This window comes from Saccopteryx leptura, chromosome 10 (assembly GCF_036850995.1).
Source record: "Saccopteryx leptura isolate mSacLep1 chromosome 10, mSacLep1_pri_phased_curated, whole genome shotgun sequence".
NCBI classification, from domain to species: Eukaryota; Metazoa; Chordata; class Mammalia; order Chiroptera; family Emballonuridae; genus Saccopteryx; species Saccopteryx leptura.
Window position 1 is genome coordinate 61,959,287 of NC_089512.1, and position 24,816 is coordinate 61,984,102.

At 46.9% G+C, this 24,816-nt stretch overlaps 1 protein-coding gene across 4 annotated transcripts in view; it reads right to left on the minus strand.

Moving 5' to 3' along the window:
- IL17RD (interleukin 17 receptor D) overlaps positions 1-24,522 on the minus strand; it is a 71,757-nt gene extending 47,235 nt beyond the window's left edge. For 3 of the 4 annotated variants that reach the window (XM_066350477.1, XM_066350476.1, XM_066350475.1), the window contains exon 1: positions 24,261-24,522. In XM_066350477.1, coding sequence (XP_066206574.1) covers positions 24,261-24,386 — 126 coding nt within the window. In that variant the 5' untranslated portion in view covers positions 24,387-24,522. The remainder of the gene's footprint in view (positions 1-24,260) is intronic. The other variant, XM_066350478.1, reaches the window with a different exon arrangement.
- Positions 24,523-24,816: the final 294 nt, after the last annotated feature.

Consider the following 24,816-nt stretch of genomic DNA (forward strand, 5'->3'; position numbering starts at 1 on the left):
GTGGCAGTCTGTCTGACTGTCTCTCCCCGTTTCTAGCTTCAGGAAAAAAAAAAAAAAAGGAAAACAAACACTATCTGATAGGAGAAATATGGGTTCCATTACCGACCTTTGGGCTCTCGGATCTGGACCATGATAATCTGGTTATACCTACTAAGAGCACCACATGGGAGCGAGAACAGAACAGACAGACCAAGGCTACGAGCACCCTGCCCCAACACTCTTACAGCCAAGGAAGCACAAAATAATTTCTAAAGAGACAGTTGGAACCCTTACTCCTCCCTTCTCCACCCCCACCAAAACAACCGTAAACTTTCAGCACTTCTCAAAGGCTTCAAGAGAACTATAAAGGAGAATGTGTTGGCCTAGCCAAGGACCTTCAAATCAGTGCAACTGCTTTCTTTACAGTTTTATTAAAATATGCAAGCACCATACTTATAAACAAAGGAGTCATTTCAGTTTTCGCTTGGAAAAATGGGAGCCAATACATTCCTTCTGGGAGTTCTGGGTAAAACTTTACAAAAACAGTGTCCAGATGTGCTTAAATATTCAGTTGGTTCTTTCTTTTGGGGAGAAGTGGAGGGAGAAACAAAGGGTGAGAGAGACATTTTATTAAAAATTGAAAAGGTTATTGGTTTTTCTTGGCTCCCACACTAACCTGCCTTCAGCTGGCAAACCACACGGGAGCACCTGAAGCGGAAGCACTGAGCACCCCTCCACCCACCCCTCCACTGGAGGCCACAGGGTCAGTGCCTGGCTGACCACACGGGAGCACCTGGAGCGGAAGCACTGAGCGCCCCTCCACCCACCCCTCCACTGGAGGCCACAGGGTCAGTGCCTGGCTGACCACACGGGAGCACCTGGAGCGGAAGCACTGAGCGCCCCTCCACCCACCCCTCCACTGGAGGCCACAGGGTCAGTGCCTGGCTGACCACACGGGAGCACCTGAAGCGGAAGCACTGAGCGCCCCTCCACCCACCCCTCCACTGGAGGCCACAGGGTCAGTACCTGGCTGACCACACGGGAGCACCTGAAGCGGAAGCACTGAGCACCCCTCCACTGGAGGCCACAGGGTCAGTGCCTGGCTGACCACACGGGAGCACCTAAAGCGGAAGCACTGAGCGCCCCTCCACCCACCCCTCCACTGGAGGCCACAGGGTCAGTGCCTGGCTGACCACAGGGCTGCCAGCCGAGCCTCTGGGGCCTTCTCTAATCTCCAGAATATCCTGAGTGGCAAATGGTTCCACCATGTGGGGACAAAATGAGGAGAGAGGCTCTGGAAAAGGCTCTTTTGAAAGCCAAAGATTCTCAAGTTAAGATTCAAACATTTTTTTATATAAATAAATTTTTATTAATTTTAATGGGGTGACATCAAGATTCAAACATTTTTGTATTAAAACAACTACCCTTGAGACAAATCTTCCGTATTAAAAAAATTTCTTTTTAACTGAAATGTTTTGCCAACATCACGTCCCGGTTTTAACCTGGAAGCTCTGTTGAGATTTGAAGCTTCCTCAACCCAATGATATAATTCCCAGAGCCCTTTTTAACCACAGAGAGATATCATCTGACACAAAGGGTTCATTCGTTTTCAGAGAGGTTGGTACTGGCTCTAGGTACTGAAGGCAAATGAGTGTTTCAATGGAGCATAAACAAGAGAGGCAGAGAGGCAGGCATATATCATGAATAAAAAGATAATCCTAATAATAGTTTACATTATCATGAACCAAAGTTTATATGAGCAGCTAAGCCCCCTTCAAAGTAGAGGGCAGCTGCTGGTAGGGCGGGGACTATGGTATGTCAAAAATGTGACCTACCTTCAAGTTTGTTTAGCTCCTTTGTCAGCCACTGCTTCCTTCCGCCACCTTACACTGGGATGTGGGCGGGGCAGCATCCTTTTTAAAGTGTTTTATTTGCAAAGGCAGGGAACTTTCTCAGTACCAGCAGAACCTCATCTCCACTGTTCCCAAAAAATCCTGACAAAAGCCGTCACCCTCTCACGCCCCCGAGGGTGAAAAGGGTTACCCATCAGAGAAGCAGCCCTGCAGACACCCTCCTATCGCTTCCCAGGAGTCAGAGGAGTATGTCCAAGATGAACAGTTTCATTCCCCAGAGGCTGCCAGAAACCCTATGGGAAGTAGGCCGGAGTTCAGAGGCTGTGCTTACACCCAGACCTGCCAAGTCACGGAGATCCCCAGGGACAACACGCTCCACAAAGTACCCCACACAAACCCTTTTAACCAAAAGCCCTAATGTGTGTAAACTGGTATCTGTCCTCAGGAGGGTAATCCAGCCCTTATTCATAGAGGTCAGAATGTACGGAGTTCTGGGCCTCCTAGGCCATGGGGAGGAGTCTAAGAGTGACCACGACAAGGATGAAGTGCCAGGGAAGTGACATTCAGGTGGACGTGACATACAATACATGTGTTACATGAGTGATGACTGGGTGAGTGGGCACTTTTTGGAAGTGGCCAGCCACACATTTCCAAATGAGAACATTGTCACATCTCAAGCCCCTCGTTTGTAGTTAAATATTTCTATACCTACAGGGGAAGGAAGTGCATCAGAATAGGAGAAACTGTCCCTGTCATTTATCTCCTTTTTCAATTTTCATAGATATGAAACCCATTTCAAAACGTTTTTACCGGCCAAGAGCTTTCTGCAAAGGTTGAAGCTTCAACTAGCCCAAGGGGAAGGAGCTCAAAGCCAGGAGTGGACTCCAAGGCGACTGTGGCCCCTGCCCTCCCTTCGAGCCTCATGCAGCAGTCTGGCCAATGCCACTGAAGCACACAAATGCATTCGGTGAGTCACCAGCCAATGACACTGGGAGACCCTCAAAGGCTCTTAGGAGCATAAGGAATAGCCATCTTGCCCAGTGCTCTTCTGGCAGAGGACCAGGAGCCACAGGCCACAGGAGAGGGACTGCCCAATCATGGGGTGGGGCTAGGGGTTCAGGGAAGGCCTTCGCCACCAGGCTTCACTAGGTGAGAGTGTTTAGAAGGGGAAGCTACACATCCCCTGCACACCTGCTCTGCTACTGCTGCAGGGGAGGCGCTGCTTTAGAACTGCCCAGGGCCTTCCCAGGGCAGCCTGTCATCACTCCTGTCTAAGCTCAGAGCTTCTAGAGGGCATGACCCCTGGAGATAAGGCTCTTCATCCAGTCAGCCTTCCTGGGGGCCCTCAAGCTGCAGGCCCTTCAGGCCTCTGAATGGGTGACCTGTTTGTTACCCTGCCTCTCAGCACCTCATCCTCCTCTGGCCTATGTCACAGACCCCTTTGGAGGTGACCACCTTCCTGACAGCCTATCGGTATTCTTGTTTCCTCTCTTGCACTTCAGAGGATGCCAGCACAAGCCTTCACCTTATCTCCTTAAAGCACATCTCTGCTTTTACCTTCTCTCTCTACCCAGTCCCTTTATGGCCACCCACCCATGTATTCTAAGTGCAAGTCCTTCGTTCTGTCTGTTGAGGGTGGCAAAGGTCCACCTTTGTGGTAAGGGGTTGCTTTTACGAGGCTCTTCAGAAATGTTCTTATTGTGTCCAAGGGACCCTCACCAGGGACCCTCTAAAGCAACACCATTTCAACTTGGGCAGGTGGTGATCACTCAGGATGACAGCTCCTAAACCCAGAGGGAAATCTGAGAAACGGCAATCCCTGGGTGAGGCTCTTGGGGGGGGGGGGGGGGGGTGTATGTAACACTATTCTAACCTCTTTAGCTTTCCTAATAAGAAGCTTGGAGCTTGGTGTAAATGGGGGCGGAGGGAGGAGTGAAAAACAAAATCTCTCAGCTCAGCAATTACCCAGGTGCAGATTACCTGCTAAAGAAACAATTTATCTCTGATCAATTTTATCTGCGGCTGCCTTTCTCCTGCCCCGCCACCACCTAGCACACACCCGAATCCTCTCCGTCGCTGACAGAGAAGTTCAGGCCTCCAGGACTGTCAACACCCCGATGTAATTCAGAACTTGCGGGGAGTCTGAGGCAGTGTCCTTGTTTATGGATTCAGTGATTGATTGGGCCCTAAAAGCTTCTAGTCCAGAAGACTAAATGGGTTGGAATCAATCATTAACAGTAGCATAATGTTAATGAACAAGAGATGAGAGAGAGGCTTTGGCCAGGTGAACAAATGCACAGGAAACACGAAGGATGGACGCAGACACACATTCTGGGCAGCCCAGGTAAACAGGCAAATCAACAATGACCAGTGGAACCAATGGGCTCACTTTGTAAAAAAATAAAGCAATCTGCGTATGAATATTTTAAAAACTCAAAAACAATATGGAGGACACTTTTATTAGGAAAAAAAATCTACAAAAAAGACCACAGGTGTCCTTTCTCAGGAGAGATCAGAAGTAGACACCCAGGTGTAAAAGGCAAGAGTCTAAGTAGAAACAGAAGCGACCAGCTCAACAAGGAGATGGAGTGAGTAGGACAGAGAATAACACCTTCTGAATAACAGGTTCTAGTTATCTCAATAACTAGATACCTCAATAACAATAATTGCTAAATTCTTAATAATAACTCTGGTCTGACCCATTTTACAGGTAAAGAAGCCAAGAGTTGGAAGGGTCACCATCCCTGTCCAGAGTCACACCCAGCTGTTCTGGGCTGCCCTCATCTCTTATGTGGCACTGACAAACATTTCAGTCTTACAGAATGGCTTCTACTCCAATATCCAGATTTATAAAAACTCCAATAAAATATGAAAACTTTATATTCTATTTATGGAAATGTATAATCAATCCAAAATCAACCTTGGGAAATATATATATGAACACAGACTAGCTAACCAAACTGCTGGTATGAAAAGATTTCCCATGATAAATACTTAGATTCAACTGGTTTTTTTGTTTGTTTGTTTGTTTGTTTTTCCGAAGTGAGAAGTGGAGGGCAGCTGACAGACTCCCGCATGTGCCTGACCGGGATCCACCCGGCATGCCCACTAGGGGGCGATGCTCTTCCCATCTGGGACGTTGCTATGCTGCAACTGGAGCCATTCTAACACTTGAGGTGGAGGCCATGGAGCCATCCTCAGCGCCCAGACCAACTTTGCTCCCATGGAGCCTTGGCTGTGGGAGGGGAAGAGAGAGATAGAGAGAAAGGAGAGAGGGAAGAGTGGAGAAGCAGATGGGCGTTTCTCCTGTGTGCCCTGACCAGGAATCGATCCTGGGACTTCCACACGCCAGGCCAACCCACTACCGCTGAGCCAACCAGTTAGGGCCAGATTCAACCGTTTGTTGTTAAGTTCAGAAGATCCACTCAATCAATATTCTTATTTTAAAACCTTCATTTCACTTATCTGCCCTGATACTCTCCACTAAGCAACAGTTCATCCACACCTTGTTTTAATACCACCAAACTTAAAAGGTAGAAAGTTTGGTGGTATTAAAATATCACCCAAACTGCCCTGGCCGGTTGGCTCAGCGGTAGAGCGTCGGCCTAGCGTGCGGAGGACCCGGGTTCGATTTCCGGCCAGGGCACACAGGAGAAGCGCCCATTTGCTTCTCCACCCCTCCGCCGCACTTTCCTCTCTGTCTCTCTCTTCCCCTCCCACAGCCAAGGCTCCATTGGAGCAAAGATGGCCCGGGCGCTGGGGATGGCTCCTTGGCCTCTGCCCCAGGCTCTAGAGTGGCTCTGGTCGCGACAGAGCGACGCCCAGGATGGGCAGAGCATCGCCCCCTGGTGGGCAGACCGTCGCCCCTGGTGGGCGTGCCGGGTGGATCCCGGTTGGGCGCATGCGGGAGTCTGTCTGACTGTCTCTCCCTGTTTCCAGCTTCAAAAAAATGAAAAAAAAAAAAAAATACCACCCAAACTAATAAACCCAAAATGAAACAAGCCCAAGGTTCTACCAAAATAACAGAGTGAATAAATACTACATGTCAGTATTTTTTAGGATGTGGGAAAATAAGCAATTATTCTACCAGTAACAGACTGTCACTAATTACTATGTAATTACTATGTGGCCAGGCACAGAGCTAAGTGTTTTAAAGACAGCACCCCACTCAGGTCTCAAGATAATCCTGGGAGATAAAACTATTATTAACCCATTTTACAGATGAAATTTTCTCAGTTCACAAAAATAGTAGCGAATGGTAGAGCTACAGTTTGTGGACCAAGTTTGTCCTCCCAAAACATAATATTTTGCTGTCCTGATCATCACTATATATAGCACAAGCTGGTAAAAATGCAGTCAGAGCTGCAAAATCTTTGCTCCACTTTGGGAGTTGCATGCCAAGGAGACCAACCAAAGTGGGGAGTGGCAGAGGCAGAGGCAGAAAACCTATCTGTATGAAGATATCACAGCAGCTTCGTAACAGCAGTAACTTGGAAACAGCCCTAATGCTTTATCAATGAGGGGAAAGGGCTGGCATAGGGGCAGGGGAGGGAAGACATGAAAATATCCTGTGGCCACTAAGAGTGGCATGTCTGGTGAACTATGTCAACACATGAAAATATCTTTGCAAAACAAATTTAAGTTAAAACAATCATAACAAAAATAAACATAGTGAATTCAACTTTACAATAAGATGTATCTGTGTGTTCAAGAGTGAGAGAGCCAGCATTTAATGCTCATTATAAACTTTTTTTGGTTCCTTTTTTTTTTTTTTGCATTAGTTTGAAGTAACCAATTTGTAAGGGCACAAGAAAACCCAGCTTAAATATGCTATAATTCAGAATGCCCTTTTCTTCCTGATCTAAAAAGTGACCTTTTCATATAAAAATAAAATTGGCTTTTCTAATTTGAAAGCCCCTCCCTTAAGACTTTCAAGTACATCCTATCTTAAAATCAGAGTAATAAAACCTTAGTGATAAGCCCACAGCTCATGAAATTTTTTGTTAGCCATTTAGCAAATTTATTTAAGAAATGTTTACAAATTAGAACATCATTTCTGTCACCTTTTGGTTTGCACTAATAAAAGGCTGCACTCTCAGAATCTCACTCGTTTATAATAATTTGGAAAAGTAACACTATTGAAGATAATGTAAATCCACGAGCGGTGGGGCAGAGGTGTAAGTGTACCTCAACACAAGCCCAGGTGGAGGCCTCGTGCTCAAAGTATTAAGTGGGAGGTTGATGCCCAATTGCTGTTTTTATAAGATCTCCTTCCCCAAAAAGGAGATGCGCCCACACAGGTTTGTCATCACACTCTGTCCATGGAGGCAGGTTGGCCTGGCTCGCCCTCGCTCAGACAGCAGACACCCCCCAAACCCATCTGTTCATAGCTCCCCTGGGCCCTCCAATGGCTTCCTGTAGATCCTGCCACTTCAGGGGAACAGAAGCACAATTAAAAAAAGCATCTGAACTGACTGCTGCATCTTTTAAGACCAATACGGTTGGAAAGCTGGGCAAGGAACTGGGCCAAAGTCAGTGCCGACTTCTTCACTAGGGGAAGACAAGCAGATTCCCCGACTCGGCAAGGCTGTCCTCTGCCTGGGCAGATCCCACATCAGTCTTCATTCCAACGTTCCTTTCTCTCTGTCCTTACCAACCCACACGTCCTACCCACATTCCCATCTTGCCTAATACTCGGGTTGACTTACTATTGCTGTTCCAGCATAAAGGTCCACTGGGCTCAGTGTGCACCTGGCACACAGCCAAAGCCCCCAATGTGGCAATGTCTGCCTCCAAGGGTCAGCTATCCAACATGGTGGCCTCTACTCAGAGGTAGCTATTTAAACTTAGATTAATTTGAGTAACGTTTTTTTTTTTTGGGGGGGGGGGGGTTGTGGCAGAGACAGAGAGAGTCAGAGAGAGGGACAGACAGGGACAGACAGGAAGGGAGAAAAATGAGAAACATCAATTTTTGGTTGCGACTCCTTAGTTGTTCATTAATTGATTTCTCATATGTGCCTTGACCAGGGAGCTACAGCAGACCGAGTGACCCCTTGCTCGAGCCAGTGACCTTGGGTCTAAGCTGGTGAGCCTTGCTCAAACAACATGAGCCCACACTCAAGCTGGCAACCTCGGGGTCTCAAACCTGGGTCTTCCACATCCCAGTCCGATGCTCTATCCACTGCGCCACCACCTGGTCAGGCTTGAGTAATGTTTAAATTCAGTTCCTCAGTCATGCTAGCTACATTTCAGCCACAGGTGCCCAACAGTTACTGAATGGGACTGTGCAGGGAAAAACATGTCCATCATCACACAAAGTTCTACTGGATACTGCAGGGCTAAGATTATTCAGCAACTGCCCACCTGCTTCTGAAATTCCAGGTGACATTTCCTCATAGCTGGACAACTCTTCCCAGCTGTCACTAGGCACTATATGTCACCTTATCTGACACCTAAGTAATAACTCAGTTTCACCCAGACATTTTTTTAATTTACACATAGTAAAATGGATGATTTTGGTATATAGTTCCATGACTTTATACATGTGTAAATGTACAACTAAATGTATACATGTATGCATTTGTGTGCCCACTACCTCAATCAGCATAAAGAACAGTTCCAAAAAAAAAAGAAAAAGAACAGTTCCATCATCCCCTAAAATTCCCAATGTACAATTTCCATTGTCCCTTTGTAGTCAAACCCTCCCTCTACCCCTCAAAACCCTGGCAACCACTAATTCGGCAGCTTTTTAAAAAACTCAGATTCCTGGCCTTTCCTGGGAAATCCCACTTAAGCAAGTCTGGGGTGAGGCCCGGAATCTCCCCCCACCTACCCCCCTCCCACCCAAGAATGTTCCTCAGGTGATTCTGGTATTCAGCCAGGTTTGGGAACCTCTGGGGTAAATGCCTAATCCTAATTTAATTTAATTATTTGCACAGCACTCTATGGTATCTAGTCTTGCTCTCTTCCCACCCCCACCCCCACGAGCTCCTTTGCTGCCCGTGGCAGAAGTCCATGTCAGGCTGAAGGCTGTGAAGGCAGCGCAGCCTGACCGCTGGGGGCACAGGCAGGGTAAGAACTCTGGCTCTGGTTTCTGGCGGAGAGAGGCCTCTCTGTCACATGTCCTTCCATCTTAATCCCTTCCTGGCTCTTTGTGCCATGGACTCCTCATCTGGGAAAAAAGCAACCACATCAGAAATAACTGCCTACCTCCACGGCTCACTGGGAAGCGATGATTTGGATAACACATTCAAAGTCACAGGGCAGGCAGGTACCCTGTCCTGGCTACATCATCACCACACTGGGTTGCCTCTGGATGGAACTCTCCTCATCCTGTTTACTTGATGGATGTAAGAGATAGGGACTCAAATTACAAAAAAAATTGCAGCCTTTAAAAAAAAAAATCAAAACGTCTTTTACTCCAAAATGTGTGATTCCCAAGGGCGAGGAACCAAATGCCATTTTTTAAAGGAGAATTCAGAAGAGTTGGCATCATCTCAGAATACCTCCTCTGCTCAGGGAGTCAACAACTACAAAGAGGGTCAACATTTGAGTTTAGCCATTTCTCTACTCACCCCCCCTCGCAGTTCCTTCTCTGCTGAGGATTCCTGAAAAACACTAAGAAGTTCAAGATGATCAAAGGGAAAGTATGGCCAACATAAGAAATGCTATCATTTAACATCACATGTTTATTTAGCCCCACCAAGCCAAAGAGAGAAGACTGTTTGAAAGGGAGAGAATGCCTGCTTAATCAAGTAAAAATGCATTCATTACTATGCTATTCAACTCGGCTTTCCTGAAATCAGACACTTTTGCCCCTAGACCATAAGATTGAAGCGATTTGAAATGAAAATATTTCCTGTCCACTGCTTGCCAGTTTCTAGCCCCAGAGTGATATAACAGATGACATCCAGTACAATAAATGCTTTTATTAACCATAAATTTGAGACTGCTTTAGGGATTTGAAGTGTTGGGTTTCATGCTGAAAAAATGTAATGTTATCCACAGACCATCAGTGAGTAACAAAAACAGAGGCACAGGTTATGCTACTTTGATCAAATTATGGCCAAAAAAAAAATAATAATAATCTTTTGCATTTAAAATAGTAGTTGCATTCAGGGCATATCTTCTAGCAGCACCACAATAATTTAATCATATGTCTTAGAGAGTTTAATGGAAATTCATCCTGAGTGCAGATTTATAGAAGCAGCAGCTTCTGTTAAACAGAAAGGAAATTGAAAAGTGTTATGAGGCTACATGAGCTGAGAAACTCAAATACTAAAATGGGACCCCTAAATCAGAGTTTCTCACCTCAACACTACTGACAAAATGGGCCAGAGAATTCTTTATCAGGGAGGGCCAATTTGTGCACTCTAGGATGCTTACCATCCCTAGCCCTTACCCATTAAATGCCAGTAGCACCTGCACTTCCTAGTGTGACAATCAAAAATGTCTCCAGAGATTCCCCTAATCACCCCCAGTTGAGAATTATGGCTCTAAGTCAAATCTCAGGCCCGTTTAGCAAATGCTATCGGATTTCTCTTTATTCAAGACAATGTCAGAGCCAGAGGGGTCTCATAGCCTCCGGCTCTGTGCCTCAGTGCCTCCCCATACAGAAATGGTTAGCCCTCAGTGACATCTGAAATCAAAGGCACTTTGCACTTCCACCAAAACCAAGGGGAACAGAGCCATGGAAACAAGAACTTTCTCTCCTGTGACCAGAGCAAACCAGGCGAAGCAAAGGCAGCATGCACCCCCTCTGAGACCCACCAGGGCCCAGCCCGGCCCAGCCTTTGTGTCGGGGGTGCATTCCAGCACAGGAGCCTGGCCCACTGGGCTGGGCCACCCCACAGCCCTGCCAGCATCCAGAGCACGGCTTTCTGGCCTTTCACTGTCAGGCCACAGAGGGGACCTGGAACTTGGTGCCAGAAAAGAAAATGAAAAGCAAAGTTGAACCTCTGTGGTCCATTCTCTGGATGCTGAATGTCCCACTATTACATCTCGGCATGACATTTCTCGGCCAGCAGGGGAGGAGGCCAGGTCCTGAAAGCGAACAAACGGCAGGCGTGCAGGCCCGCCTCTGCCCTCTCACTCTCCCTGGACTTATGAATAAAAGATAGAGGTTTTGTCTCTGTCGTTTTCCTGGTACCCTGTAAGAATAACAACTTGTCGCTTTTTGACGTTTTAACTTACTTTGAAAAATAATCAATATTAACTTTACATGTCTTGGCTCTTAAATCTGGAGTACGAACAAATAAAAGAAAGAAAAACGATGTAATTAGGTAGAAGACAGTAATTCAAATTAAACTAATGAAACTGTCTAAAAGGAACTCTAATAAAATAATTTAGGCAATACGCAATTACAGAACTAAAAGGATGGAAATGGACTCTGAGGACATGTTTTGAGTGAAGTGGCCTTTACTGGAAATAAAAGTTCAATGTCTTCTTTGCACAAAGGAAAGAAATGACTGGATTTTGGTGTGAGAAAGCACTCAACCGTAAACCTGCCCCAACCGAATAGAGGTTTTAATAGGAGCTCTCTGCCAGTTGCTGAGGGAGACAACCACCACTGTTTGCAACAAGTCCTGTGAATAGCAAAAGCTTCACGCATTCTTGAGACACAACACTCCTAATTTTGAGAGAGCAATGTTAATCTCCAAGTCTTTAAAGAGAGAGATTGTATTACAGGACAGCACAAACGACCTGCACTGTCTCTGGGTCTGCAGTCAGGGAAAAGGGAAACCTTTAATGTAGAGCATTGTGTTTTTTTAAAAGACAACACAAGACTAAACTAGGTTAAACCATTACAAAGGTCTCTGTGTACAATTTCAAGTTGAAAAACCAAACTTTGCTCAGCGCTAAAACTACATCTATATTTTTTACCTTTTGATACCTAAAACACAACAATGTCACAGTATCATTTTTAGAGGGATGTTGCCAAAACATTTTACTTGACCCCCTGATCATGAGAAAACCATCAGAAATCCAAATCGTGGGACTGGATACAAGTGACCTTGATTCTTCAGAATGTGTATGTTACAAAGGACCAAAAAAATAGATGAACAAACTGTTCTAGACTAAAGCAGACTAAAGAGACAGGCCATCTGAACGTAATTAATAAGTGACCTTGTCTGAATCCTGGATGTGACTCAAAAAGAAATCATAAAGGACATTAGGAGGACAACTGAGATACATGTAGCAAAATGTTAAAAACTAGTGCCTCTATGCCAAGGGGAAAAGGGTGTTTGTTTTGCTGTTCTTTCAAATTTTCTATAGGTTTGAAAAATTGCAGAATACAAAATATGGGAGAGACAGTGCAGTCAAGAGAAGCCCCGGGTACCCGTGACGGTCTGCCTGCTGCTCTAGGTGTGGGCTATGCAGCAACAACTTCATCCTGCTGTTTAGTTTCAGAAAAATGTATGCTCAAAATATTACTAATATTTTTAAAGGAAAATTATATACAGGCAATACAGTAGACCCAGGATAAAAATAAATATAAAAACATTATAACATGACTTATTATTCACTTAATGGGGGTAGATGCAGACACAACAGCCGTTTAAGACATTCATGTTTTATTGCTTTTAAAAACGTCATAGGTCTTTAAAATTCCTGTTATGCTTTTGCCTAAAACTCTTTCACAATTTATCATTCTCTTTCTCCTCTTATCAGGATTCTTACTAATATAAAAACTTTTTAGAATGGCTCTTTACAACTTCCCTGCCTTCCACTCAAGCTCTCCCTGGTTATCCAACCACATCCTTTTTTTTTTTTTAACGAGATAAAAGCAAAGATTACACAAGTCTTGACCAACTCAAAAAATAAGCCCTTAAAAAAAATGTGTGGCCCTTTAGGTAAAAGGAAAAAAGTTCAGTAGGTGGGAAAGGTGCTCAAGTGAAAAGATACTGGGTAGAATTTCTGTCTTGACAGGACTTCAAAACCCAGGGAGGAGAGCAGGGAGAGAAGTGGTCGTGGGAGGGACCTGGGTGACAGTCACTGGGCTCACAGGACACTGGGAACCCACTGCGCTTGCTGCCCTAAAGCAGTCTTTGGGCAGCCCACAACCAGATGTTACATTTTCTCTGCTTGATTTCAGTAAAACTCTATGACCTCTTTCTCAAATTAAAAAGGCAATGCTATTTTGTTAAACCACAGGAGCTATCTTTAGTGAAGCCTTCTAAGGATTTCATTAATTCATAGCCAGCCAACCAGGACTTTTCCCACAGTCTCCCACAAAAAGCCCGGGAACTCACTGATTGCTTGGCTGGATCTGAATATGAGCAGAGGTAAGATCAGAAATATCTAGTTCCTCCCACAGGGAGGCAAGGCATGAAAATCAAAGCCAGGCAAAAACTCATTACCACAGCTGGCCAGCAAACCCACAGCCCCGGAAAGAAAGCAAAGAGCATCTTTGATTCTGGATGGACCATCTAGCAACTTCAGAAAATGAAATGCATTCACAACCAGAGCAGAATGAAACAAAATGAGACCTATACCTCTGTTAAAGAGACACACTGTTCCTAACCTCTGAGGGCTGCTGCCAGCGAAGGGCAGTCGTTTTCATTCCCATGGTTTCATACAATCCCAAATCAGGATGCTTAGTTAGTGCTGAGCAGTAATTTTTTATGTTTTTTCCTCATCCACAGCAGCATAATCTGGACAGTCCAAATATCCTCTTCACGCAACAGACACTCTGCAAACTGCGATGCCATCCGAAGCTGGCCCCACTCACTGTCTGTTATTCCCTGAGAGCCTGTCCTACAGCCCATCAGTTGGCCAGGGTGGCACACAGTGCTAATAATCTGTGGTATGAATGAAAAATGGAGCATATTTTCATGCTACTCACAGCACCTAATACCACATGATGCCCCAATGTTACCAAAACATAATAAATAACTACAACTTCAGAGAAAATTTCTATAATTGCTTGCCTTACACGTCACCTCTTCACAGGGGCCACCAAGATTATCCACTCGAGCAGCCATCATTCTCATTGTCCCACTTTGATTTCCTACAGAGCACTTAGTCATATTCAAGAAACACAGGGGGAAACTGCTAGGTGCTTGCCATTGATCTTGTTATGCAGCGGGAACGAAACTGATGAAGGTCCTGTTCTCACGGAGCTGACAGTGCAGCACAGGACACGGACAGACAAGAAAACATGATGTGTGTCTCATGGTGAAAATTCAAAAAATAAAGTGAGGAAAGAGGAAAAAGAGCAGTAGACTGCTATTTTAAATAGGGTAGTGAGGTCTGGTATTCTGTTATCTAATCAGGCCCAGCACAGAGAAAGCACCAAATACTCCCTGAATCAAAGAATGGTCACTGCTGAGTCATTCTTAACAAGCCATTCTTAACAAGTTTCTCCATGTGCTGGAGAAACTTTCCAAGCCTCACCACTCCTAACAGAGGCACATGCAAGCCAAATTCAAAGGCACCCTATTATCTAGTCCCAACCTCCATCTTCAGCTTTCCTGTCCCCACGACCACCAATGAGCCACCCTCTTCTAGCTTTGCCCACATCTTTCTTTCTGCCTAAATCATCTCCCCACCTCCTGGTTCCACTCACCAAGAGTCCCTGCTCAACATCCCCTCAGTGAGAGACCTGCTGTCTTCAGCCATCCTGACCCCTTCCTATAAGCCTCCTTTGAACCACCCAAATTAAGTTTCCTCTTCAAACACAAATCAAGTTTACACTTCTTCACTGCAAACGGCTGGATGCAGTCTCACTAAATCTGGAAGCATGATAGAACAGGTCGGCTTTACTAAATACGGGCCTCGTGGCATGAGTGAAATTCGCACGGGGAATCCAAGGTGGTAGTGTGCAACAGCCTCACAAAGAAAGCAAGAGAGCCTGACCAGGTGGTGGCGCAGTGGATGGAGCGTCAGACTGGGACACAGAGGACCCAAGTTTGAAACCTTGAAGTCACCAGCTTGAACACAGGCTCATCCAGCTTGAGTGCAGGGTCACTGGCTTGAGCGCGGGGTTGTTGGCTTGAGCTTGGGATCGACGTGACCCCAGGGTCACTGGCTTGAGCCCAAAGGTCGCTGGCTTGAAGCCCAAGGTTGCTAACATGAGTCCAAGGTTGCTGGCTTGAGCAAGGGGTCACTTGCTCTGCTGTAGCCCTCCAAGCCCCCAGCCCCCGGTCAAGGCACACATGAGAAAGCAATCAATGAATAACTGAGGAGACTATGGAGCCATAATGCAGTATTGATGCTTCTCATCTCTCTCCCTTCCTGTCTGTCTGTCCCTATCTGTCCCTCTCTCTCTCTGTCACACACAAACAAAAAGCAACAGAAACCGAGGCAGAGAAGGCAAGAAGGCAGTCTGGGAACAAACAGACTAAAAAGCCAGAGTTCCAAAGGGGATGACCAGCAGCACCTCAGGCACTGACTCACCATGATTGCAGAAGCACATCATGACTTAACACAAGAGTCACTGCTCAAAAAACTCTCTTGACTCCTGACTCCAAATAAGCCTTTTGAACTTCAGATACTGAGCAGTCACAATAAATCCTAACTGTGTGAGTGCCTGTGCTTCACCCAGAGCAAATGGGACCATAGCAGAGGAAGAGGGCCATCAACTGTCGCTCAACAGGGACCATGCTGGCTGACTGCTCCTGCATTTGGTCTGGACTGCACCACATTTTCCTCAGATAAAAGGAGGGCCGTTTCAGGAGAGGAGAAACCAAAAATCACCTGGACAGAACGAAACCACAGAGAAATTTCTAAACCATATGGTTTGTCTCAGGAAAATGTACCTCTTCGTTCCAAGGAAACCCTCCCTCTATCCCCATCAACCCTCCCACTTGTGAGTAAAACTGTCCATCTCAGAACAGAAGTCTGGGGCCAAAGCCAGCATTTTTTAAAGGGTTACCAATCAAGGGGGGGGGGGGATGGGCAAGTCTATGAAACTGACACAACAGAACACTTGAAAAAACTCCTAGTTTTTAAGGGAATAAGGTACTTTTTAAACCTAAAAATGTTATTTTTAAAGCCTAATCCCCTTGATTTCAAAAGGATTCATTTGAAGTACTCATTTAATGTGTAAAATGTAAATATCCATCTGAATATTTTAATTAATAGTATTATTTTCCATTCCCTTTTCAAAGTTGCTGTTTCACTTTTATATGGCATTTCTGAGATGTTCAAGCAAGCCTCTCTAGAAGGTAGCAATTTTTCATGAAAAGACTCATGATTAACGTCTATTAGATCAGGTTTGGAATGAAGAAACATGCAATAAAACTGCAATTTGTTCAACTTTCAACAATACTTGCCATCTACTGCCCTTTCAAGTCTTAAGGTACCAGCCTTATGCAAATAAGACATTTACCATTAGGTTGACTATAAAACAAATGCTTCTTGAAAGTGCACACAGTAGAGGTAGTTTTCATTTGCACTATTAAATCAGACAATTTATAGGTCAACTTCCGTTTTAGAAGAGAATCACATGTGTTCACATCACATCTTTATTTTGTCATCCACCCAGTGATTTGTTGAGCACAGCTGGTACCTATTAAATCCCCCCTTTAAATGTTGTAGCCTTAATTAGCTACATCCACCTTCCCCCCAACATTTCCAAACAAGGATCCAAAGAAGAGAGAAGCCGTTTTTATCATGGATACTTTGAACAATGGAAGTGTAAATGCTAAAATAATAGTCTCCATCAGAGACTAACTAGTTATTCCTTTGTTAGGCCCCTTGGTAAAAACAAGATACAAATGGAGTTCAAACTTTCAATCTTTCTTATTTAGGTAGTTTTTTAATTGTTTAATTTTTTTGTTTCCTGCCTGGTGTTATTAATTAAACTTTTTTTTTTATGTTACTGCTTGGGAAAGGATGAGGGCCAGTCTCCCTGGAGATATTCTTGGTATTATTTCTGCTACAAACTTCTGACTTGGACGTCTGAGCACATGAGACCAAGCAGATGGAATCTGCAAGCAGAGAATAAACCTAGTAGGTTTTCTCTGAACAGACAGCATGCTCTTCCCAGACACTGAAGGGCTTCCAACTTACATAATGAGAAATTCAGTTGATCAAATCGTTTTAATCTGCCATATGCAGATAAAACACACACTGCTTTGATTACAATTTAAGCTTCCCCTCTTTGAAGGAAAAAAAAAGTACCCATTTATGCATTCAGGACTTCAAGTGTGAATTATGTCAACAAACTAACTTTTGAGCAAGGTAAGGAGCCATCTGAAAGATTCCCCCTTAAATTTGGTTTCTTCTTTGAGACTCTCCCCAGCTTTAATCTGAAGTAAGACTATCTGTTTCAATAGGATATGATCACTCCTGGGTTTGTGTCTTTTCAATCAGCTGGTGGCCCTGCGGGGTTTAGAGTGGCAGAGAGGAAGTGGCCTGTGGTTAAACAGAGGAAATACCAAGGCATTTTAATAGAGCAAATAGTCTCTTTACTTCCCACGGGGAAGAGCTTCAAAGGCCCTGGGCCCTGGAGGAGACAATGTGTTGCCGGGGCCATCAGTCACCTAATCGTGTCAGGCTCATTCAGAATGAGCCAGCAGCAAAGACAAACACTGCCCAGGAGGACAATGCCTCCCACTGGCTGGGCAAGTCAGGCTGCCTGGAGACAGCCCCCCTGGGCTTCCTGAAGGCAGGAGACCCTTCAAATAGGGGAGGAAGGATGCAAAATGTAAAAGGTCTCAGCTGCCAGTCTAGGGTGGCTGGAGAGAGGTCAGCTCCAAGGGCACTGACTCCACCCCAGCTTGTGAAACTTCTAGGGTTGCCTGAGCCCCCACCTCAGCCTATAGTCTTAAAAATCAAGGGGGGAGGGTAGAATCCAAGCTTCCAGAGGCCTAAAAAACCATCCATCAGAGGCAGATGCGAGAGGCAGTGAGGAGGAATGAAAGAGATAATTAATTGTTGATGAGATGGCCCCAGCAGCAGCAGACATCTGATGGGGCACAGTACGTAAAAGTTTAGTGACCAACTGATGAAGGAAAAGAGGGTTTGAAATCTTACACACACACACACACACACACACAGACACACAGACATTTTAGGCCAAATTATGCATGAAAAATATTCAAAAAAGCATTAGCAGCCCCAGGCAGATAGCTCATTCCGAAGCACCAAGGCTGCATGCAGGTTTGATCCCCAACCAGGGCACATACAGGAGTTGCTCCATGTTCCTGTCTCTTTCTCTCTATCTTTCCCTTCCTCTCTTACTGAAATCAATCAATAATTTTTTTTTTTTTTTTTTAGAAAAAGAAAAAGCATTAGCAGTTCTTTCCTTTGTAGAGAAGCTGTCTGTAAGGTTTGAACTGCTGAGAATATAATTTGGATCCTATTCTACTCTTCTGAGAATGTTTTCCAGACAAGCCCAGCTGTTCTGGGGAGGAACCCGGTGGAAGTGGTAGGTCCCCCTCACTTCTGGCCTACTCTTCAACCCCAGGGCAGAGGCGCCCACCCAAATCAGGGTGCCCTGCCCAGCTGACTCCCCACATCCTCCCTCAAGCAATCTGACTCTCTTTATTGACCAGGGTTCTGACAAAGTCTCCACTTTCTAAGTCCAGTGAAATAATTTACAATCAAATGCTGACTCTAAATGTTTAGAACGGGGCTTCTCTCCTCTTCCTTCTGATCATGGAAGCCTAAAGCAATGGTTTCATACTAGAGGGGGCATCAGAGGAACTTCTTAAAATGCCAATTCCTGGGCCCCACCTTACTCCCATGCTGGTCTCATTAGCCTTGAATCTGCATTTTAACAAGCTTCCAAGGTAATCCTAATACTGGAAGCCTCTGGATTCACACAGACAAATCATGTTCGAAAGGAAATAGTGCCATAGCCCGCACTTAGTTGCTTGTCACACCACCCAGCTGTATTCCCAATTTAATAACTAGCACTGCAGGGGCTCCAGGGCAGAGTGGAGAGAAAAGGGAGGGCTGCTCAAGAGAGATGGACCAGGGCCAGAGGATTCCCAAATCACACTGCAAAACAAGTTGGAAGAAGCATTGCACTTAAAAAAATGTCTTTCTGAAAAACATGTCAACAAGGGCTGAGTCACTTTTAACCAGGAATTCTGTAAGGGACACAAAAGCATGTATAACATGGACAACATGACTACAGGACAGGCAGACCAGATGCAGGCTTGGGCGCCATGAGCTGCAAGTGAATGAAAACGCATCCAATTCAGAATCAAATAAACATGTCTGGGCTCCCAGCCAAGGTGAGATCTTGGATTGGACTTTTATCAGGGAACCAAATTCTAACCAGCTGGAACTTCTTTTTCAAGTACCACCCTATTCCTTCCTACTTTTTTTTTTTTTTTTTTTTTTGTATTTTTCTGAAGCTGGAAACGGGGAGAGACAGTCAGACAGACTCCCGCATGCGCCCGACCGGGATCAACCCGGCACGCCCACCAGGGGGCGACGCTCTGCCCACCAGGGGGCCATGCTCTGCCCCTCCGGGGCGTAGCTCTGTTGCGACCAGAGCCACTCTAGCGCCTGGGGCAGTGGCCAAGGAGCCATCCCCAGCGCCCGGGCCATCTTTGCTCCAATGGAGCCTCGGCTGCAGGAGGGGAAGAGAGAGACAGAAAGGAAGGAGAGGGGGAGGGGTGGAGAAGCAGATGGGCGCTTCTCCTGTGTGCCCTGGCGAACCCGGGACCTCTGCACGCCAGGCCGACGCTCTAACACTGAGCCAACCGGCCAGGGCCCTTCCTACCTTTTGAGATGAAGTATTTGCCTTAAATGGGAAACCTGCACTACACTGTCAAGATGATGCCAGTATTCTAGCTTCCTGGATTTCTGAGGAGCAGACATTTTGGGGGTAGAAATTGTGTTTCAGGGATAACAGACCAGAAAGGTGCACTCCACTTAGGCAGGAAGGTAAGCAATGTTCCTCCTCCTCCAGTGCAGGAAAAGCCACTAAATAAAAACCTGTGCAAGTAGACTCCTAATTCTTTTTCCATAAATAGGCTCCCAAACACCCAGCAAGACAAAAAGGGAGGAAAACTTCAGCACAAGTAATTGATATAAAGTTACCCATCACAAACAGAACCGTTCCACTATCAAAAAGCATGAGTTTAGACCGAGTGTCAATAAGGACGAGTCTGTAAAACTTCCCCTCTGGCAGTTTTTCAAATTGTTACTTCTTGGGAAAACTATACAGTGTGTCCATAAAGTCATGGTGCACTTTTTTTTTTTTTCTTCATTTTTTCCGAAGCTGGAAACGGGGAGGCAGTCAGACAGACTCCCGCATGCGCCCGACCAGGATCCACCTGGCATGCCCACCAGGGGGCGATGTTCTGCCCCTCTGAGGGGTCGCTCTGTTGCATCCAGAGCCATTCTAGCGCCTGAAGCAGAGGCCACAGAGCCATCCCCAGTGCCCGGGCCATCTTTGCTCCAATGGAGCCTCGGCTGCGGGAGAGGAAGAGAGAGACAGAGAGGAAGGAGAGGGGGAGGGGTGGAGAAAGCAAATGGGCGCTTTTCCTGTGTGCCCTGGCCAGGAATCGAACCCGGGACTCCTGCACGCCAGGCCGATGCTCTACCACTGAGCCACCGGCCAGGGCCATGGTGCACTTTTGACCAGTCACAGGAAAGCAACAAAAGACGATAGAAATGTGAAATCTGCACCAAATAAAAGGAAAACCCTCCCAGTTTCTGTAGGATGATGTGGCAGCATGTGCAGATGATGACGTAACACCGTGTATACAGCGGAGCAGCCCACGGCCATGCCAGTCGAGATGTGGACGGTACAGAGGAACATTCAGTGTTTGTGGCTCGCTAAATTTGAATCCGTGACCAAAGTGCAACGTGAATATTGGCGCGTTTGTGACGAAGTGCCACCACATAGGAATAACATTACTCGGTGGGATAAGCAGTTGAAGGAAACCGGCAGTTTGGTGGAGAAACCCCATTCTGGTAGGCCATCAGTCAGTGACGAGTCTGTAGAGGCTATACGGGATAGCTACCTAAGGAGCCCTAAAAAATCTGTGCGTGAGCCCACATCAAACTGCACTGAATAGGTATGAAACTGGGAGAGTTTTCCTTTTATTTGGTGCAGATTTCACATTTCTATCGTCTTTTGTTGCTTTCATGTGACCAGTCAAAAGTGCACCATGACTTTACAGACACACTGTATTTATTACTCAAAGAGCAACTTTACCTGGCAAGGGCCCTAAAAGATTTTTTTAAAGTAGTCGAGGAAGTGTGCCCACAACTCATTTCTAAAACACTGAGCTGTGTTCAAGATGGTATCAGCCCCTTAATTGCACCGCTAATAATGGGGAAGTTGTGAAATCTGACCACTTAAACCAGGCCGCCTCCTCTGAGAGCAGCCCTAAAGGGTGTGTTAGCAGAGCTGCCAAGAGAGGGTGAGCTGGCTGCAGTCAGTCACCTTACAAGTCCTGGGAAGATACACATTCCTGCAGGGGCAACAGTTCCTGAAACAAATGCTTCCTGGAGATCAAGGGGGTCATTCGCTCAGCTCTTCTTCAGCACCAAGATCCTGCTCCTCGCTTCAGGGCTCACTTCACCCTACTGTCCCCCTCTGAGGTTCTGTGTGGCCTGGATTGGCGCAGGAAGCTCTTTCCTTATTGCATGACACACAGTCTACCTTTATACTTTCACATAGGTCCAGCTTACATAGTAAGCAACCTCAGAAGTGAGATCAACATCTATGTATGGGCTGAATACCCACTATCTGGTAGGAGACTCAGACATGAATCAAACACCCAAATCACTGTATGCCAGTACTTACTGGCCAGTCCTCTGACAGAGCAACTTCTGGAAAAACTTACCTAGGGAGGTGGGAACAGGGAAGGCTTCCCACAGGAAGTAATGCTGGAGCTGAGAGGGGAGGTTGGTGTGTAAAGAGAAGGAATACCAGCAGGAAGAGCATGTGAAGAAGCCTGCTATGGAGAGGACACTGGAGCCTGGTGCTCTGATCTCTCTCCCTTCTAAAAATCAATCACTTAATATAGGATTTAGCAGGATGGCTGCAGGGTCTAACTGGGTTCAGCTGAGATTTATAGGGCTCCAGGCTCTGAGGCCACTGAGAAGCAGTTAAGTATCAACCTAAAGAAACTAGTCTGAAGACAAAGTTGTGAACAAATGCAGATGATGTAGCTGGATGAGAACCAAAGTGCAAGGACCTGCATAAGAAGGCAAAGCAAGGGGAATGGCATTCTGGGTGGTCTCCTCTGAGGAGGCATCCTCTGAGCTGAGTCTTAAGCCAAGCAGGTTCCCAGAGTCAGGGAAAAGCATGCCACAGGAGTTAGGAAGCAGGGTGGGAGGAGCTAGGGCTGGGAAGATGGCTATGCAAGGCAGGTAGGCAAGCTAGGTAAGGGAAAATTGGTAGCTCCATCAGATGCACCAAAAGGCATGTCCAAGAGGGAAGGAGCCATGTATGAGGTTGGGAAAAGCCTGGAATTCGGGAGATGGCCCAGAGGCTTCCATGCTCATTCAAGAAGGGGATGAAAATGACCCAAAGAAAGGACTGGTAGAGCCAAGGTGGAAGTTGTTGAGGTCACCCCAAAGTAGGAACTGTGGTGGGAGAGGTCAGCATGAATGTGAGGCCACTAGGGGAAGAGCACCACTAATTCTGTGGTGGTGCAGGTGTAGGGGAAGAGAACACACTCCTACAGGCAGAGAGAACAATACCACCCAGGCTTGCTCTCCACTGCATTAAACCTTCACAAGCTTGTACACTGACACGTGAAGCTACCTAGGCATTTGTAGAAAAACAGAAAATTCACCTATGCCGTCATATGAAATCCTGGAATAAAATACCTGTGACGCTGCTACAGTTGTTCAAAGGCCAACTTATCAGTCTAGATCTAAAAAATCGAGGAGAATGGATAAGTTCACATGAGATAGCTTTAAGGAAAATGTTTTAATCGGATAACTGAGGCAAACCTGGTATTTATTTTTATTAAATAAAAACATAGGAATAATATTTTACTAAAATGGTGAAAGTAAAAAAATGTGATGTTTCACTCAAATAGGAAGATTTCATATTCACTATGCGGTTTGTGAGACAGTAAGTTATAGCTGTCTATAGCGCAGCTCTTGGTTTTAAAGACATCCCAGATACCTGGCTCATACCTGGTTTTCCACACTGTTTCTCAGAATGTGGGCAAGTGAGCAGGAGGCACCAGCCTGTGCCCCTAAGTTGTCAGGTCCTAGGCCTTGGTCGTGCTGAGGCCCTTCAGAGCACCCCAGAAGAGGTGGGTAAACATTGCTCAGAGCAAACTATCTCATATCCATCCCTCAGAGCAACAGTACTGGGGAAAGTAGGATAGCCACCTTTACTTTCCTTTTCCAGGTGTAGAAATTGAGGCTTATGGGTGCCCACTGCAGAGCCAAGGTCATGTCTGTGGCTGCCTGAACACAAAGCCCTGTCCTCTAACGAGGGCTGTGAAGTGTAATGGTGCTGGGCCCCCTTGGCTTCTGTGAGATGTACGGGGTAGATGAATCCAGCCCCCAGCTACTGGGACGGCCCAAGCCCAGGAATCCTGGTAAGGACCCGGGATGGCAGCGTCCTGGTGCGCCCAGCCCCTAGGCCCAGACAGCATTAACGGAGCGTTCAGTTACAGAGAGAGGACTCCAAGCACAAGGTGGGAGTCTGGTGCACCTTTCCAGTCTCGTCTCGGGCACCTGACCGAGATGACAAACTCCTGCCTCCCTTTAGCGATGAAAAATATTCTCATGTTGGGGCGTGGCGGGGAGGGGGGGGGGGGAGTGTCATCCGTGAGACCATTCGTAGATGAAGGGGTGAACGGGGAACCAAAATTTCCCAGCAAGTCAGGAGTCGCAGGTTGGGTGGAAGGGTAAAACGACCGGGCCTAGAAAGAACAAAGCGGTCCGAGAGGGGGGCGCATCCCTCCCTAGCGCCCCAAGTAGTCCGGAGATTCTGCAGAGCTGTGAACCAGAGGTGGGGGGGGGGAACTCCCACTCCCGCTTTGGAAAGCGCCCCCACGTCCTGACAACTCGAAGGATCCCAGCTCCTGGGCGCGCAGCCCTGAGGCGTTGGAGGTCCTGGGCCAGGAACAAAAGATGGGGCGCCCACCAAAGAATGCACAACTAAGTGGAACAACAAATGAATGCTTCCATCTCTCTTTCCCTTACTTTCTCTGTCTCTTTAAAATCGATAACTTTAAAAATAGATGGGTTGCCCTTCTCCGAACCGCAGCCGGGCGCCCCTCTCGCCCGCCTTCCGGGAGCAGGACCCCGGCCCGTGGGCTGCGCTTCATTAGCAACACAAAGCCGGGGTTCAGGCGGCCTCTTTCATCCCGGTCCCGGCTGGTGGACGCGCGCCCGGGGAGGGAGGAAGGAAGGTTTGTCTGGACTCCGTAAGAAGCAAGCAAGTCGGCGCGGGCTCCGCCGCCGGTGAGCACCTGTGCGCGCCGCGCCCGCCGCGTCCCCCGCGCTTTTGCGGATGGCGAGAAACTCGCTGTCCTCTCTTACCCTCCAGCCACAGGTGTCGGCGCCCCGCGCTCTGCTGGAGCCACCCGCGGCGACCGCCAGCTGCGAGCCGTTTAGACAGGCGTTGACAGTGAAGAAGACAGAGCAGAGCTGCAGCCACGGGGCCATCGCCGTGCGCTAGGCCACCCCAACCGTACTGGGCGCCCCAGCCGCCCGCCGCAAGCCAGCCCCGAGTGGGCGGTGGCGCTGGCGGTGGCGGCGGCGGCGGCGGCGGCAGCAGTGGAACGAGCCGCACCACCGAGCATGCGCCGCCGACCCGCGACCGGCCCCTTCTCTCCCCGCCCTGTCCCGCCCCAGCATCAATCCCTCGTTCTGGCCCCGCCCCTCCAGCCTGGCCCTCCCTCTTGGCCCCGCCCTTCCCTCTAGGCCACGTCCCTATGGCCATGCCCGGAGTCAACCGCAGCTGCAGTTTTTCCCTCCTCACCTGAGGTCTTTTTTTTTTTAATACAAAGGATTTGTGCAAGTGATGCCTGCTCCCTTCAAAAACTCGGGAAAACGCAAAGAATATAATAATAATAGTTTTAATAATAATTTAATA